The 19447-nt window shown below is 34.5% G+C and overlaps 1 protein-coding gene across 40 annotated transcripts in view; it reads right to left on the bottom strand.

Annotated features, from left to right (window-relative positions):
• NRCAM (neuronal cell adhesion molecule) overlaps nt 1–19447 on the bottom strand; it is a 150853-nt gene that overhangs the window by 25274 nt on the left and 106132 nt on the right. For 18 of the 40 annotated variants that reach the window (XM_040550921.1, XM_040550966.1, XM_040550911.1 and 15 more), the window contains 15 exons: nt 18469–18612; nt 17240–17351; nt 16754–16920; nt 16523–16670; nt 15845–15969; nt 14937–14966; nt 13445–13546; nt 11481–11678; nt 11297–11367; nt 10173–10398; nt 9758–9873; nt 5797–6001; nt 5481–5603; nt 4311–4487; nt 3148–3183 (listed from right to left, as the gene is read on the bottom strand). In XM_040550921.1, coding sequence (XP_040406855.1) covers nt 3148–3183; nt 4311–4487; nt 5481–5603; nt 5797–6001; nt 9758–9873; nt 10173–10398; nt 11297–11367; nt 11481–11678; nt 13445–13546; nt 14937–14966; nt 15845–15969; nt 16523–16670; nt 16754–16920; nt 17240–17351; nt 18469–18612 — 1980 coding nt within the window. Of the gene's footprint in view, nt 1–3147; nt 3184–4301; nt 4488–5480; nt 5604–5796; nt 6002–9757; nt 9874–10172; nt 10399–11296; nt 11368–11480; nt 11679–13444; nt 13547–14936; nt 14967–15844; nt 15970–16522; nt 16671–16753; nt 16921–17239; nt 17352–18468; nt 18613–19447 lie in introns of all 40 variants that reach the window. The other 22 variants (XM_040551020.1, XM_040551085.1, XM_040551094.1 and 19 more) reach the window with 5 other exon arrangements.

Below are 19447 nucleotides of genomic sequence, written 5' to 3'. Positions count from 1 at the left end.
TCTCACACCTCTGTTACCCCATGTCTTTTGGTAGATGTAGACGCTGATGTCAATACCCAGATGCCAATAGTAATGCATGCGGCTTATCAAATACTTTATTCTTTATCTAATTCTTTATCTTGATTAAATATATCATGCATAGTACCACAGTAATTAGAAATGAAAAAAATATAGTGCAAGTCAAATTGGATTATAAACAGTATAACAGGGTAGCTTCCCCATCCACAATAAAACCATTTCTATCATGATTTACTCATGTGGGGTTGTGCAACATTGACATGAATCTCCCAGTTAAATTTCATCAGAGGAGAACGAAACCTCAGGTCTTGTAATCAGCCAAAATCCATTGCATTTTGGCTATCTGATGCAATGACACCGGTTGCCGAAAGAACATTTTGATTAGTATGGGTCTCTTTTGCTGTGAGACAATAATTTCCTCTTTATACTGTCCCCTATTTGTTGCAGCATTCTGTCCTTCTATGTTCTCTTCAGTGAGGATATGTCTATTTTTACTAAAGGAATAGGGAAAAAAAAATCTTTATCCAAATTTCTTATCCTCGATCTTACTTTCATCTAAAGTTATTATTAAAAGGGAAAAGGCAAAAAGGCTTGTTTCTTTACTGATTGATCTAGAAAATACTGGGTATCTTTAAAACAACTACTTGACACCAGTGCAGTCATTATGATCAGACAAACTCAACTGGGATGAATATTAAAATTGTTAAGTGTGTCAGTAAGCAGTCTTTGGTTGCTTTCCTTGTTTTTTAAAGTAATGAAAGACTACAGTACAATGAAGGGTCCACGCCTGCATAGATAGACTGCAAAAGTCACATGGTGCCAAAGGACCACAAGTATATATTTCAGGACAGCAAATATATTTCAGGTCTACAATAAAAACATTAAGACACTATAAGATCCTTAGGATTACACTAGCATTATTTCCCTCAGCTCTTTAACATACAGTTTTACTCTGAGAAGTGAAACATATCTCAAGTTGTACACCTCTCCCATGTTTAGATGCTTTCAATTCCTCCAAGACCTTGTGTCCAATGTTTCTGATTGACCAGCTATAGGCCTTCGGAAGCAGCTAGCCAGTAGAAAACATACTACCAAAATTTTACTGCATTTTATTCTTCCTGAATCTGACATCTACTGTCTTGTTAACTTCCAAGATACTCATCTCAAATTGAAAAAGAAAGGATATATGCATTTTTCTGATAACTCCTGCCCTTCAAAATGAAACACTGGGCTGTTGCTTTTCATGGATCAGAACACAGTTGAGAATATCTAAATTTCACATCCTCCTCAGTTTGGCTTTGGGTCCACATTAATGAGAACTGTATCTACTCACTGGCCCTTCTGCAGGAGAGAGGAGGAGTAAAAATTCACGGCTGGGCATGACTTCTTCTTGAGTGGGCTGAGTATTTTTATCTCCCAAATCCACCCACTCATGGGACCAAATACTTTGGCACTTGCTAATATGATCCTCTTTTTCCTTTCTTATAGTCCCGGATCAGTAGTGAAATAGTTAATCATGTTAATGCAAGTAACCACTGAGAACATTCATCTCAGAGCTCCAGCAACTCAGATGTCATAGCAGATGTCATGGCTTTAGCTCCGTCCTGTTTGCAGTTCCAAAGTTTTCTTTGCGATTGTAAGAGCTAGATACAACAGGAATATGTGAAAACTTTGAAACCATAAACGGCATGGAACCAAACGAAGACATCTGCTTAAGTTTTCAGAGAATCTGAGATGACAGCTCTGAAATGTGAGCTGCTCCAGCTGATCTTACAAATAAGATGCTTACTGCTAGCCCCAGACTGTGATACAGCTATAATTAGACCGCAGTTTCACCCAGAGAATCCATTTTTCCTTGCATGAGTTTTTATACTCAGCTATAAATAATGAGAACTTAATTTACATTTCTGCTGCTATGTCCAGGACTACAAGCCAGTTCTGTTGTTCCAATCTGTGCTGACTTCTCAGCTACAACTTGACTAAAACACAGTAATAAAGACTTGGCATTAAAATAAACCCAGAACTCCATACACTTACCAGAAATGCGTTTGATATTAAAATGCACTTATATATACAATATATACATGCACAAAGGCATGCTTACATGGTCTGACTTCTCTACCAGTCTAGGTGGGTGAAAAGAATGCATGGCTATTATTATAGCCATATAATTATCAAAACACCTGATCATCAAGTGGAAAGAAAATATATGTGAAGCAATTTATGTTGTCTCTTCCAAGTTTGTAAAAAATAATGCATACTGTCATGTAGTGATTTTGACATGGGATTTTTATGGCCTGAGAATCTGAAACTCAGATGTTGGTAAGTGTTAATGACACCTCTGTGATAAAATCACACATGGGTATAGAGACACCTTTCTGACTCAGCTCTCTGAAAGTCCTCAGGATAATCTTTGCTTCTGGCAAATCAAAATTCATAAAAACATTGTTCGACAGAAGAACTTCATTATAAAGAACCTAATATTACTGAATGCAAGAGTAAGGTTCACAATATGCTCCACTCACTGAAATATCTTCAAGTGATCACGCACAAGATTTGCGAACCTAAGAGAGCAGGAAGTCATCTGCCTCTATATTCCATCTGATACTTGAACTGAGAAGTATACAGAGGGTATTGTCAGTCATCTGTCTTCTATGCACAGTTGGTTGCAAATGAAATAAATGTGATCAAATGGGTAGCATTAATCAGCAGTGAGAACAAAAGCGCACCTACTTTTTTGAAAGAAAAAACGCACATGGCACAGGCAGTAAAAAATCTTTGTGAAACTGCTGCTTTTTCTACTCCAGCTCATCAGTTCTAGTGCACCTGGACCCTGAATATTTATGACAGTGAGATACATCTGTTAAATGTTCAGAAATAATTAGACTTTACTGAAGCAAAGCTAATGAATTCCCCAGGAACTCTGTGGCAAAATAAACAGATGAAAGGTATTAATAAGCATTCTGTATTCCTTTTTTTTTTTTTTTAACAGAAATGTTTTCTTCCAGCACTGATTAATACTTTGTATAGTGATGTGTAGTCCAAGATTTTCTGTCCTTACCACTGCAATTTGCCCATTTGCAACACTGCAAAATCCACACATTAACAAATCATGCAGTTTTATTTTACCTTTGCCTGCACCTACAGCAGGACGAGGAATACCGGCTTTAATGGAGGAAAACAAGAATAGGAATACTATATAATTAGATACAACACCAAAGGGAACATACATATAAATAATTTCATTTTAAACCAGAAAAGCATGCAGACTAGATAAAATGTATTAATTCAAATAAATTAGAAACAATCCAGTTATGCTGAACACTGACAGACTATTACAAGACAAAAATTAATATACATGCATTTAGTAAATTTTTTGGTCATGCTTTTTAAGACTCACAGTTTAAAATAAATGTCGTTTATATGCAACCTTAATACACTATTAGAAAAATTGCATTGCATACCAACTCATCTATAGCAACTGAAATAAAACTGTAATTTCAGTAATCATAAAAATATATGAAAAGATGGTATCAAGATAGACCTTTAATATTAAGACGAGCAAAATCATAAAAGGCTTTCCCCCTGTATTTCCCTTTTGTTTGAAATTACTCTTATTTTTTGAGCTTTCATACTTAAATAAATAGTATCTTCAACAAAAGAACTGCCAATATCCTATATCTAGAATTGTTACAAATGTAAAAATCAATAGTGACAGGATCAAACACTATAATAAGGTTATTTAAATATACAATGTCACCAGTTACTTGGGGTCACAAATTAGATTATTTTTTTTCTGCAGCTTTTTTGAAGATGTATTTTTTTGCCAGCTCTGTGGGAAAAGTTTACACCTCACAGAAGCTGTTGCATACTTCAAGAGAGAAATAATTTCCTCAGTGAGGCATAGAGCTGCATCATTTCAGTATTATTCTCTGTGACCAGAGCAGGTGACTGGAACGGAATAGCTTAAGGGAGGAAGACCACTTAAAATGTAAAGTTAGATGAAATTTTGAAGCCAAGAAAAGCCAACGAATTAGGTCTCGTGAGTTTATATCAAAAGGATAGACTTTACACTTATTTTGGGGCTTCCACTACAGTAGAAAAACTTTGCACATCTTTTCCTAAAAACTATTTAAAATATTTTAATAGTATATAATACAGTTGAAAAAGCCCTTGAGAATTTTTTACCGGGGACTATTTCCTTAACAGAAGGAAGTAGTAGTAATATTTTTAATAAAACTGGTGGTCTTTTTTTAAACTCAGTGGGTTTTCTTTATACATACCCATCTTACCTTCATCCATAATTGTTACTGCCTCCTCGGTTATCTGACTTCCTGATCCAACTGATGTTTGTGCGTTAAAATAAAACTTGTATCGTGTGCTGTAATTTAAGTTTTTTAATATCAAGCTGCTCTCGTTGGCAGGTATTCGTATCTCTACCAAGGGACCTAATTCATGTGTGTTGTTAACTGTTATTACAAGAAAAAAACAAAACAAAACAAACAAAACCACAGTTACTTAGGAAAATTGCTTATGTTGTCATTATGTTAAAACAGACTGTTTCTCTGTATTTGTTTGTCTGCTGTATTGTTCATTTCCAGTCACTTAAATTATAATCTACTGTTTCCAAAGAAAATCACCTTTATATAAAAAGGAGAGGGACAAAAATTCAGAGGGGAGATAAGGAACACCTACAAGTTTCTTAAGCTCAAGTTCCATTCTCGTAAGTAAAGCATCTGAATCTAAGGCACTAATTCTACATCAAACCAACTGAATGTACACACTTTTGAAACTTTGATCGTTCAGCTCTCTGAATCTCTGAACTAACTGCTTTGGAATAAATTCAGTATACTTAGGAATAAAAATACTGAAATGACTTCTATCTAACACCAAGGAACAGTGGAATCTTTTAAGTGGAAGAAAACAAACTGCCTTCATCTGTTCCATGCACATGCAACTCCTAATTGCCAGTGCCATTGCTGATCAATTTCTGGGCAGTATCATGTGGATCCTAAGGAAGTGACTGGTTGAATGGAAATAATGAGCAGTTTAATTCAAAGCTAGTATAACTCTGACATGAATGAATGGCACAGAGATGATATTTTCATTTTAGAATGAAAACTGAAGAAGCAGACAACAATATAATTGGATGTATTTTGATCTACTGCTAATGATATTTTCTCTGCAGTCAGAATATAGGATTTATAAGTGCCTCTAACTTGGCTGACAATTAGGGTTTGAAGAACCAAAAGTAACAGAAAAATGCTAACCTTGCACTTGAGCAAGTGGAATTTTCTAAATAGGGTCAGATATATTGTCTAAATATGCTAATCTTTTGCAAACTTGACATCTACAATGCAATCATATCTTTTGTACATTACAAATTTAGCATTTTTCTCAATAAATGAATTACTATTCAGCAAACGTATTGCAAAAGGTGTATATATTCATAATTAACTTACTTGGTTGAAACTTCAGTATGTATGATATCAAAACACCATTTGGATGGGTAGGTGAACCCCACTCCAGAGTCAGAGAGTCCAATGTTGGGTTAGTAATCTTCAAAAAGGAGGGTGAGCTAGGAACTTTTAAGAAGAATATATGGTAAATACAAAGTAGATGAACTTAAAACAGCTCATGAATTATTAAGGATATTACCATATTGAGCCAGATTATTATTTTATGATGTCCAAGATGCAAATTCAGCAATTGCATCCTTAGTATACTCATTTTGAATACACCACATTTAACTTAATTCCTAAGTTTCTCATTTCATACCTCCTTCAGGGGTCTTAAATACTTTGTCTGGGCTTGCTGGTCCTTCTCCTTTACCATTAACAACTCTAACATTCAGCTTGTAAGAACTATAGGGCTCCAGCCCTGGCAACATTCCAAAAGTCTTGTTTCCCCTGAAAGTCAAGATCTTTTTCTCTATATGCCGCTTGCTCCTTCTGGATAGACTCTGTACTTTCCAGTAGTAAACCTAAAGAAAAAAGAAAATCTATAGTGAGCACTGAGGTGTTCTGATTTTGCGAACTCTTAAGCTTTTCCATGAGTATCCATAAATTATTGGTAGGAATAACTGCAATTTTAATTAGCTCAGGTGAGAAGCAGCATAGAGGTTTCCTGCTTGTCTAGAAACAGTCATGTCTACATGACTGGGTGAGGACTACCTACTATCTGCCAGTTCTGCTCATGCTCAAAACTACTCTGACACAAGTTCTGGTTTGGAACTGCATTTGTGTCTGACAATTCTCATGTCAGAATCTGAGAGGGAAGATCATTTAAACCATCTATATTTGCAGTAATATGTCTACACAGCTTCCAAAGCAAACTTGACACCTTATTATAGATGCCTTTCACCTGACTACACAAGATATATTCCCTGTGATGTGGAGGCCAAATAGATTTTTTAAACGGGAAAAAAAAAAAAAAAAAATTATAGGCTGGAAAAACACACAAATCATGAAAGGCCTCTGAGGATACAGTCCTGCACTGTTCTCCACATATGGTCATAAGAGAAGTATTCCTCTGTTTATGTGATAAAAAGATCAGAGCACAAAGCTGATTCTGATGTCCATTTTGCTGATTTTCTTTCTAAGAAATTACAGAGCCTCACAGGTAATTACTGGCATCTCCTTGACTGCACTGTGTCTCTACCACAATTTCTGGAAAGGCGTTAACAGTTGTCCCTACAAAGACTTGTGTTAATCCTCTGACTGTCACATTCAAATGCATCATTGTTCATTTTACATGGCAAAATTTTCATGCATGTATAATCAGACATTAAAACTGATAAAGCAATCTAAATGGCTAAAACTCTGGTTCTGTTTATGCCAACTGTAAAACACCTACTTAAGAAAGCTGGGATTTCATGTGTGAATTCAAAAAAGGGAATTGTTAGGACTTAAAAAGCCCAACTACATTGCTTATAAAGAAATACACTAACACCAGCTTCCTATTGCTAACTGTGTATCACTTCACTCCAATTGCTAAGTGCTGCTATGTTTTACATTGCTTGAGTTAATGTTTTTTAACACTGTCAGCTGTCATCCTGTAACTCTCATCCTACCAAATAGTCTAGAAAGCCATTTATAAGTTAAGAAAAACTTGAATTGATGGTACTATTTGTATTGAAACTCATCGGGTATAGTTCATTTCAAAAGCACATTATTATAGTTGGGTCATCACTTGTCCATAGCCAGGCTGAAACAGAAGGAGAGCTTTAATAAGCTGGGTTTGATAAGCAGCAATCTCGAAGAGGAATATGACAGTAAAAGAAATTGCATTACATTTTTCACTTATTGAAAAACCACTGACGTTATATGAATAACAAGAAAAAATGTTAGTAACAGCAAAAACAAATTTTTTTAAGTTTCTTCTTATGTTTGAAATGCTTCATAGTACCAAAGTATATCCAGTAATAGCTAATTAATATAAAAACAAAATATTAGTGATATGGGGTATAAACTGTTACTAGTTAGATGTCTTCCTGCTTTGTTTGTACATTTGTCTCCATGGTATGGATCTGTAGAGAAATACCCTTCCCTTTACTAAGAAACGCACCCTTAATGCAACACTGCATATTGGGCTACCATCTGAAATAATTTTGTTACTTAGCAAAGCCTTAGTTTGCTAGCAGAATTTTGCTGATGTGTCTAAAAAGGGATAGTCATGTTCTATGTCAGTAAGACACTTAAAGCATATTCTGCATCCATGAAAAGTTTTCAGCCTGACTTCAGAGAAAGCTTTATAACAGTAACTATCCACTAGGTCTTAGGATGTGTCATTCCTTGTCTAGTTTTAGCTTGATTTAGCTGTATCTGCAAAAATTATTTAAGAAAGTTCTGCTGCATCTGCAACTTATTCAAGGATATACCATTTTCTCATTTGTCCTAGCTGCAACAGCAAAAATATTCAGTGATCAGGTTAGTTGTTAATCCTGCAGTCTTGAGCTTGTTTTATTTACGATTATTGCCTAACTTATTTTAGCTTCAAAATTGCTTAGCTTTGTGTAACTGTGTGGTTCTGCTCCCCACCCAATACCCCCCACCCCACATTTTTTTAAAAAAGCTTAAAAAAATGTACAATATATAGAGAAGACTATCAGACTACACAAGTTATCATGGCATGACTAACTCATTAGGTAACTGGAGAGACAGGAGTGCAACCCATTACCAAATACAGGAGAGAAAATAAACCTGGGATGATGATAACTGTAACTATGCCTTGTAGGGTGAGAATACTGGATGCACTGGCAGACATTTTTGTCTACTGCTTTTTTGTATTAATACTGATCTTTTACAGAAATTGGTGATTTGGGTTATGGTTGTTAGCATTGTGGTAACAAGATTAATAGCAAACACTAACTTCACTAAATTCTAATTGTCACGTCATGGTTTTTGGTTGCCCATTTGCTTGTGAAATACCAGGTTGAAACGAGACTATAATCTACCAGATAGTGATATGAACAATTAGTAAGTCCTGCTCCTCAGCCAGGTTTATTACCTAGGGCAAAGCACCAGACCAACTACAAATATTTATGTTAGCTCATTATAGAACTAGTTTAAGTCTCTCCAGGCAGTGGTATTTTGTGCCGGATAAGTCACATCCACATACCAGGAACTCAACAAGCTGTAACACACAGAAGTTAGGATTCAATGCTCTTGAATGCTAGCCCTCCATTTTACAAGTATTACATACATTTCTTTTCCTCGAAACATTTTCCTCCTTTCATTTTTTCAAATATTTCTTTTCCTTCTTTCATGTGAAAAGAAGTAGTTCAAGTTAGTCTGTCTTACAAAGTAACCTAGTTCAGGCTATGCAACTAGTCTGTTCCGTTAGAACATTTTATTCCTATACTTGCAAAGGAGTAGAGAATAATTACTTGTTACTTTCTTCTATTGTTGCACAGGAAGTCAATGTATCCTCTCACTCCACCCTCCCCTGCCCAACTAGTCTACCGGGCTTCTGCAGTTCCAAGTTTCTTCTGATGTGCTTCTAGTGCAACCTCTGAAGCAACTTTTGTGAAAAGATTTTCCCTGATCTGCCAAGGATACCAGTTGCCCCAGTTTCTTACCTTGAAGTCCTTCTATCTCCCATTCTCTATTAATTGCAGTCTTTTGTTTCCAACACAGCCTTCTCAGTTATCACCAAAGCCAGTGCATTACCTTATATTAAGCTTCCTTCAGTTATATACGTACTCCATATCTTCCGCCTTTTCCACTCTCTCTAAACTGAGCTTTTTCCTGGCCTCTAAAAAGACAGAACTCCAAGCTAGCAATTGGCTAGTTAGTCAGAATTACGTGACTAATCTTATTATGGTAGAAGATGAATGAGTAATTGAAAAAAAGTTATTCAATAGCATTAGACCTAAAAGAGACTCCTACAGAAACTATTTCTCCTCATCCTCTAGGTATCCTTTCGGGAAAAAAAAAATAAAATCTGTAAAACTATTATATATTTTTAAAATCTACGTAATGTGTGCAAACTTAATTGCAAGCAGATCCAATTTTTCTTCAAGGACAATGTCACAGGAGACTAATACTAAAAGGCTGGAACCTTGCTGAAATTTAAATGAGTCACTTCAATGCTGTTGCTCTTGTCAGCAAAACTTGTGAGCTCACTGAAAAGCAAGAATCCTCTTACACATCAGTTACTTCAATCCAGATACAATCTCATATAGGAAGAGTGATCTGTTTTATTAAATGAGGGATAGAATGCTTTTGACTGTACTTACTTTGTACCCTTGAAGATGTCCTCGGACACTTTTTAGTGGAACTGGGTCCCAGTGCACCTTTGCCAATGTGCTGTTAATAACATGAACCTGCACGTTGCCTGGTGCAACCATTGGCACTGCGTGGAAAATATGTAACAAGTACCTAGTTAGAATCAGACACCACATGAACATTTTTGGAACTACTCTTTGCATTCCTTTCAAGGAGTAGGTTAAAAAGCTGATACTGTTAAAAAGCTGACCTCAACACTAATACTACAGAGTTTTATGAACCCTTATTATCCCCACCTTACTTCATTTTAATTTTAAAAATATCTACTATACCCCCTTTTTAATACTTTAATATTTTGAATTCCCATTTAGGTTACACACTTAGTCATTTTTAATTGGTACCACTGAGTCAAGCTAGGAAACTTACAGTCTTCCCCTGAATGTCCAATCACCTCTGATGGTTCTGGTGCATATCCCAGGTCATTTAAAGCCTGTACTTTTATTTCATAGGGAACAAAAGTTGGTGTACCAGACACAATATATTTAGACACATTTGCAACTACAACAGATGTCCATTCATCATCAACATCTTTCTGACGCCAGCTGACTTTGTACTGAAGTCCTGGTCCATTAGACTGAAAACCTTTCAAAGACTGAAATAAAAAGAGTAAATCAAACTGTTTTTTCAATATTCTGAAGCATCTCAAAAAATTCTGAAGTCATAAAGTTATCAATTTACAATTTTACTGAAAATTTATCACTGTGTTCTATGACAGAGATGCAGCAATGCTGAAATTTCCAAGCTATGCAATTTATTTCTTACAGCTCAGTCAGCTCAGTTGCTTTTCATTTATTAGTAAAAGTTACAGTGAGTCTTGTGAATAAGAGACTGGATAATTATCATACAACCATTCATTGGGATTTCTATATACATATTTTGTTTTCAAATATTTTTTTAGAAGTGGAAGAAGGAGAAGTAGATTTTCACCAGCTCCCTAATAAACTGTTTTCCCTAGAGAATGTTTCTTGCCTAGGATGGGAAATTGGTTTTACATGGCTCTCCTGAGTTCCTGTCATGATGCTAAGGGCATAATAGAGACATAAAAGTTTTTTAGTGGAAGAGTGCACAATAATTCAGCTTATCACAGAAGCTGAGGGTAGAATTAATCTACATTAGACTTTGTCCTAAAAATAGCAATCTACTTGAGATAAATCAAAATTTACATATTTAAGTTTTTCTACATTGGCAGCAAAACATGCTGTATTACCAAACTAATGGATTATCTTAGAGAAATCAATAAGGAAAACAAGGCACCTTGAAAAAAGATTTTTCTTTGATAGCATGCAGCTTTTCCTTGAAAGTGAAGAATAGGAAATGTCTACATTTTTATTCTCTTTCAAGAATATAGTAAACACACAGTACATATATTATTTCACAGGGTATTCTCAGGAAGATCATTGTTATTTCTCTAAAAACAAAAACATTCTACAAAAATGCTACTCACAGAGCTGAAAACAAGCAAGTGAAACCTCCCAAATCCCCAAACTTACCTCCCATGTTATTACCAAATTATCAGGTTCTGAACCTATCCCTTGTACATTAGAAGGATTTTCATCAGGGTCTAAAAACAAAATATTTACACATGAACAAGAATGACTGCTACTTCCATTACAAGCAAATTCAATGCTATTCATAGCATAAATCAATCACTGGTAAGCAGGAACACTTATTTACTTGCAGATTTTGTCAGGTACTGCTCAGATGGTTCACTTGGCTGACTTCTACCAATTTCATTGACAGCTATCACACGGAATGAGTAGTTGACATATGGAGACAACTTCAACTGTACTGTTGTCTGAGATCCAGGAACTTCCGTCTGGTAATGCCATACCCCTGGCTCATGCAGTCCATCTTCATATTCAATCACAAAGCCTGCAAACAGAGATTGAATCCAATTTTATGTCAAAACTTGCAACACCTTCCTAGATCAGTGTAGTCGTTTTTGAACGAGCTAATCAAAACTGAGCAATCCAACTAACGTTTTTAAAAATCATGGAAACTGATGTACATAGGACATACGTATACAAGGTGGTTCTGAAAGGCACTACATAGAAATGTAAGAGAAACACTCTTTCATTATTTCGTATTCTTACTAATGCAGTTGTCAGGCAACACATTATTACAAGAGTTCTCTGTCAGGTGCTGGATTTTAATATAACAGGAACCCTTGAACTATCACAGGAAGAAAGTGAGACAAGATTGGAATTTTGATATAAAAGGAGTATATGGCAGACAAATACGTTGCTCCTAGTTGTATCAAGCTGACAATAAAGCAGTGCCTATACAACATTAAATGAGAGTATTCCATTTTCCCCAGTGAAACTGTCTTAGTGAAAAACTATTTAAAGTCAAGAACCAATACTTAAAGAAGATTTTTGAGTGCACTTTTCGGTATCTTCAAATTAAGCCACAGAATTCATGTACAAAAGCTAAATTACTAAAGGGTTCTCTGTGTGAATGTTATTATGATTACAGTCAAGACCCTACAGTGTACACAACCTCAGGTATAAATAGATTTGTAGAACTCCAAAAAGAAAATCATATTCATTACCAGAAACAAAAGGACCATTTATCTTCAGCTGTCAAACAGCCAAAAGAGAGATTCTAGTGTGTGAATCATATTACCTGTGTAAAAGGATCTCTTATAATGAAGTGTAATCTTTGAGTCTTTTTTTTTGAAGTGATAGCAGCAGCATTAACAGGCTTACTTACAATGCAAATGTCTTATAATGTCTTATTTTGCAAGCTCTCAGTGGACAACACGTGAATTTAAATTGTATTGTAATTAAACCCAGCATTATTTATTTGGAAGAGTTCAATTTCCAATATCAGACTGTATGCAGTAGAAAAACTAATACCAGCCACCAGCTAGTATCATCTCTTTTGAGACAGTGTGAATGCCTTTCAATAGAAAAGCCAGACTTTTGTCATCTGGTCTGGAAAACAATCAATGCACTGACACAAGAGTATAGGAATAAGCTATAACTTAAATGCAATTCAACTATTTATATTAATCTAAAAAAAAAAAAAAAGCCAAACAAAAAACAAATATACCCCCCCCCCCCCCCCAAATAATCAAACAAAAAAAACACAACCCTCTGGTCTGTATTTTCATGAAGCATACGCTTCTGTCACTGGTAGTCATGGATAATCCCCCTGAAGATACTGGTGCTGATGCTACTTCAAGTTCATGGGAAGTACTAAAGAGTTAATGAAAATGTTAGTAGATTTCTCCTTACGAAGCACATACGAGTGTCTTTCTACTCGTTCAACTAATGAACAAGTCTGCTCTCTACATATTCATAAGACTGGACATAATCATACAGAGCTCACACCGGTATCATCTTCTGTCTTAACTAGCACAGGTTTTTGGAATAAAAGCCCAGCTCTTTAGGGCATTAAATAAGTCTTTCAGCTTGGCAGTGCAGTAGAGGATAATCAATGAATTTTTGTTATGTAAATAAATGGCAATTCACAGAATCACAGAATCACAGAATCATTAAGGTTGGAAAAGACCTTCAAATTGTAGCAAGTGAATATGCCATTCTTCCATGCTGCACACAAAATTTATATCAGAACTTTTTGGGATCTAAGAAGAGTTAAGGGAATTCTGTTACAATAGATACAGACAAACATACTTGTAATAGGACTGTTATTTTCGTCTCCTGGTATCCATGAGAGTTCAATACTTCTTTCTAGCTGACCTGTCAATTCCAAGTCAAATGGTGGATTTGGCCGAGCTGCAAATCAAATGAACACAAAGCAAATAATCACAATAGAATATGGAGTTTCATCTTTGAAAAAATCCTTACATTCCAATCAAAAGAATTCCACAAACATAGCAGTACAGATCTACTCACTTATGTAAGCGTGATTTAATGACTATTAGCATGCAGCTGTTACAAAACAGATACAAAATGGAGAAGAACTGATATATCTGGAAACTTCCATATATTAACAAGAACCTATATTTGATTTTATCTCCATCTCATTGTGATATAAAATTTCATACAAAAATGTAATGAAAAGTAAAGAAATATGAAATGCATGTTTAGTTTATCTATGAATTAGTATTCTATTGTAACTAGAAATATCTAATAAGATGGAAAATAAAGAACTCACATCAAAGAAGCTTTTCTAGAATCATTACAAATATTTTGCATGTGAATTCAAAACAAGTATAGTGTAAATGGAAACTAATTGTGAGTTTCTAAGCCATTTATTTTTGTTGTACTTTTTAGAAAACCTGAAACATCAAACAATCTGGTAATATACATCCACATAATGCATGAAGATGTAAATATCCATTTCAAATTGCTGAATTTGTTATATGAATTGTTACACAAACATTAAGACTAATGAGTAAGTTCACTTAAGAATGCATAAGCATTTTCTCAAAACTTGATAGGACTTACATAAATGTGCTCATCGATCATATTTAAAAGTGTTTTGGGCATATTATACAGCATTTAAAAACCCAAATTCAGAAAAAAAATGCTATCAAATTAATGGGTGCATGATGTCCAGTTTAAGACTGTACATGACTGACAGATTTTGAGAGTATTTTAACTTTAATTTCACAATCCTTATCAGCAGTTTCATCAATCATTAACAAAACTGGGCAATAAGATTCTACCAATTTTATGAGTGAGGTAAAATGAAGACAAACTATGAAATAAAGTACTTCATGCCTAGAAAGTTGGTATCAAAAGCAAAGGAAAAGCATATCACAATTTAGTTGGTGCAAATTCTTTGATAGTGAATTAGCTCTCAAAGAACTGATGGATTTATCTTTTAAACCTTTCATTTACTATTGTAACTGATTTGCATTACAATGTTCATGAGAAAAACATTATCACGCTACAACCTGAATTAAAAATAATTTATATCTTAAAATTGTTTATTCTCTAAAATACAAAGCACCCTGCACTGTGAAATTCCAACGTCCAGTCTTCCAATAATGAAGCAGTTGGTAAAATGGGATGAAACCACAAAACAAACACACACACACACACACAAAAACACAGAAAAAAAAAGGGGGGGGGGGGAAGAAGATGTTGCACTTTCCAATAGGCAAATGAGAAGTATATCTGGCAGATGATGTAGTAAGGGAACTTTGTATTAGTTTACCGTAAATGATAGCTGGAGTTGGGGGAGCAGCTGAAAAGAACATTAATATAGAGGATTTAATCAGTTAGTAGCCAAAGGCACAGAATATAGTAAGTAGTTATAGACTGTAAAAATTAGAAAGAAAAGTTAACTTACAGTAAATAGTTGAGTTTAAATAATACATTGATAATTTTTCACTAAAAAGTGATAAAAGTATTCTACAATAATTTATCTTTTTTTTTTTTTTAATATGAATGGATCAAGAAAACAAACATAAAAAAAAAAACTTTAAACAAGTACTAGATGCTTGTAAGTACTATATGTCATTCCTGGATAGGCGTAAGATCACAACACAATTTTAAAACACAAGCATACTTGACTTTCAGCTTGAACTGGTCCAACTTCACCAGGTAAGAATAATACGGGACATCTACTTAGGACCTTCTTACAAACTGGGAGAAGGAGCACAGTAACATATTTTACAATAATCTGAACTCAGAGAAAGTTAACAAGGTGAAGGAATTTAATAAGAAAGTCACTGAGAAGTCAAACAATCAAGCATGCTCAGTCTTTCTGAAGAGTAATTCAGCTGCAAAAGAGTTTCCTGAAATAACATGTTCAAATATTCTGCAATATGTAATTTACTGTGTTAGCTCAGGTGTGATACAAATAGAAACCTATACCGTGAAACTGAATGTGTCCTGAAGCTGTTGGACCCTTTTGTAAGTAGATGATTCAAAGGCAAACTTTCAGATAAGATTACTATATTTTCAAAACTGAAACACATACACAATTTGGTGAAATTCCTTTTTTCCTGTCCTAGCAACCAAAATTATGTTTGTGCTTTTCATTTTAAATCTAATGCTGTTTTTATACTTAACAGAAATTAAACACAGTATTGCTATCATAAAGTTTTAGAGTATTCTTACCAACAACAGTAAGCACAGCACTTGCTGAAACACTGTCCAGAGTAGTATTAACTATGCAAGTATATGTTCCATCATCTTTATCAGTTACATTCATAATGGTCAAGTTGTCTTTACCAACTAGAAACCTGTAAATACAATAGGTTCAGCCACTGAATCAATAACTGGTACTGTTATAAGAAACTGTTATATTGTCAAATCCCATATACTTGTGTATTTCAGCAAATATCTAGACAACAGTGTAGGCTATGGGACCGTGTCAGCCTTTTCTACGTTGCTTTTAACCATCTTCCCACAGTAACTGCCTATTCTTCTAACGCATTTTTATTTCCAAATATACTCAAATTACTTTTAATTATCTGTGATCTACAGCAAAATTGTCTTCCCTTTATTATTATCCCTTTAGTTTCTTATGCCAATTATCTTATCCTTACAATTTATATACATGATTAATGTACACATTTAAAATAATTTACATCTCATTTTATTCTGAATTATATCTTAATATTTTCACTACACTAGGCAAGTCTTTTAGTCATCAAATATGGGGTAGTGATGATATTTATCAGTCTTGTTTGGAAATTGTCAATAGGTCATTATGTGACTTTCAAAAGAACAGGAAAAGGAGCACACGGAGGAAATGGAAAAATAAAAAATAAAGACAAAATAGTTTGGCTATACCTCTCATCATCTGGCAGTTCATCATTGTCCTTCAACCATATAACTGTTGGTATTAAGGTAGAATCATGTTTTATTATACACTCAAATGAAACGTGGCCATATCTCTGAATCACTTTGTATTCTGGCTGTTTAATTATCATTGTTGGGTCTGAAATTTAAAATTACTATTAGATGTTTATAAAGTCTTAAATTCTATATTAATCTGTGATTAAAGAGTGATTAATTTCTTACCTTTAACTTCCAATTGTACTTCATTTTGTATCTTTCCTAATTCATTCCTTGCAACGCACGTGTATGTGCCAGTACTATCCTTCTGAGCCACTGGAATTTCCAAGGTTCCATTATCATGGAAAACGTATTCATTTCCCCGCAAGATGCTGCCTTTTACTCCCTTAAACCTTTATACGAAAGGTAGTTATTATTATCCAACACCATACTTAAATTCTATCATATTTTATTATCAGGAAGTACAAACTTGGACTGCTACATTAGCAAATACATCACATAATGACAGCATCACATAATGAAATTTAAACTCGATTCTATATGGGTAGCTTAAATGTTACTACATCAAGTATAATTAATATTGTATTAGCATACTGAAATTATCTTAAGTTTAAAGATATACTGTTTTTAAATTGTAAGTAGTCGCAAATGTTTGTTTCCACAGATGCAACTGCCTCTTTTTACGTAATTTAAACACAACAACTAACTTACCATTCAATCTCAGGTTTAGGTGAACCAAAATAAGCACAGTCTATTAATGCAGGACTATCTAAGATGACTTGATACAGTTTGTTAGCAGGAGTTAGAATTCTTGGTGGCTCAGCTGAAAAGACAAAGATGTCTGGATATAGATACAAGGATACAAATGGAAAATATGAAGGCATCAAGTAGGGCCTAAAGAGTATCCATTAACATCCTTCTCTGAAGTGGTTTCTGATCTCAGCTTAAGTCCAATTTTGTTTTACTACTATTAGCCTGAGGAAACATTAATGTAGCAGAATTTTCATTTGAAAAATAAATGTTTCTTCCCTATTTACAAGTAGCAGGGATGGATACCAAAGCCAGTGATTTAATTTGGAAAATTTAAATCAGAACATACTTCACAAAGAGAAACTCATGGGAACAGACTGAACTACACAATTCAGAAAAAACCTTCGGGCAGAAAGAAGCTAAGATCTATTTGGTGAAACACCTCCCTTTTTGAACAGAATCATGGACTCATAATGAGGTTCTCTCTTTTAAAAGGCTGTCACTCAATAAAAGGATCTGCCAATTCCTGCAGGAGACTCCTCAGGGGCCATTCTGCCTTGGATTTTGCTACTAACTTTGTTAAATTCAGTGGGAAGATCGAGAGGTCACAATTATCACACAACTTGAAACATACCCTTGGAGGCCTTCAAGACAAATGCATAATCATGTCCCCTCACAATAGCAATTTAAAGATTATCTTTTCTATGATGAGGTTTATCTGAGTCTTTTCTAGGGATTATCTGAATCCAGGATCACTGCAGAAGTAGAATTTGTTCTATACTGCAGTTTTCAGATGGAACAAATATGTAACTTATCCAAAACTCCAACAATCAATGAAAGTGTACTGAAACATACTAACTTAAGGAATATTAATTCCTTCCTTATTTGTTATGCTTATGTTTGTTATGATTTACATTAAAAAATAAATAAAAAGAGAGAAAATTTCTGCCAAGTTTCCTCCAGCTTCCACATCCAACTTTCTTACCTAGGAGTAGTGAAAGGGAAATTCAGGAATATCCTACAAAAACAACCCCAAGATATCTATACCCTGGGCTTTTACAAGGCTCAGGAAATACGTATATTCCCACATATTAAAGACCTCAACCAAGGTTTTGGCATGCAGTTTGTATAGTAGCAGGAGACAACTAAATACCCAAGAAGACCGAAAAATATAAAAATGTGTTTCTTACCCAGAACATTCACAAATGCATTTGCTAGCAAGTATCCATACTCATTAGAAGCATTGCACTGATAGACAGCACTTGATCTTTCTTGCACAGCTGAGAAAATAATGGTATCGCCATCTACCTTTCTGCTAGGATCTTCCGGGGCAACTGTTGGTATAAAGAAAAAAAGTTATTTTCTTAAACTGCCATTGCATAACATGTTTCATACTTCTGAAAAGAAGAAACAAAATGAAAGACCAATATGCCCTTTGTTCTACTTTCACACATGACTGTTCACTGGGTAAAATGTGAATTCCAGTATGATTAAAGAAGTTATTCCAGTTCTACACACATTTAATTCACGATTGTTGAGTTCTCATTTGTGAAGGTTTTTGTATTGTTAGGTTTTTGTCATTTTTTTCCCCACAAAAAAGTGAAGTCAAGATCATATTTTGCATGCAATAAAGATGAAAAATACTGACATGACAAGATTCAGAGAAATACAGACAATATCTACAAAAACAAATATTTCTGAACATCAAATGAAACTTGTTAGAATGACATTGAAACTTTACAGCCTCTATGATTTAAAGGTTTCAGCTTGTTGAATCAGTTTTTATACACAGAAATAATTCTCCAAATATAAAATCAGCCTTAGTCAGTTGCAAACTATTTCAAAGTAAAAAGCAAGGAATTCTATTGTACAAAATCAATAGTCTTCTCAGTAGCTGTGTTAGCAGTTCAGTAGGTGGCACTCTTTCCCTGATGTAAGTATTATACGGTGCCATTTCTTCAACTAATCTGTAGTAGCATGAACTGTCAAACATCTCCCGCAACCCAGAATAATTCTGAATGTAGCTGAAAATAAAATTCTGAGATACTTCTGAAGAATAATAGCTGTCAGTTATCATACAACTGGATGAAGTTATAGAGGTACAACACAGAAAATAACAGCTTGTAACACTGCACTGCATAAAAATGCACAAATTATACTTTCATTTAA

The sequence above is a fragment of the Cygnus olor genome, chromosome 1 (genome assembly GCF_009769625.2).
Source record: "Cygnus olor isolate bCygOlo1 chromosome 1, bCygOlo1.pri.v2, whole genome shotgun sequence".
In the NCBI taxonomy this organism is placed as follows: domain Eukaryota; kingdom Metazoa; phylum Chordata; class Aves; order Anseriformes; family Anatidae; genus Cygnus; species Cygnus olor.
This window is presented reverse-complemented; position numbering and strand designations above follow the sequence as displayed.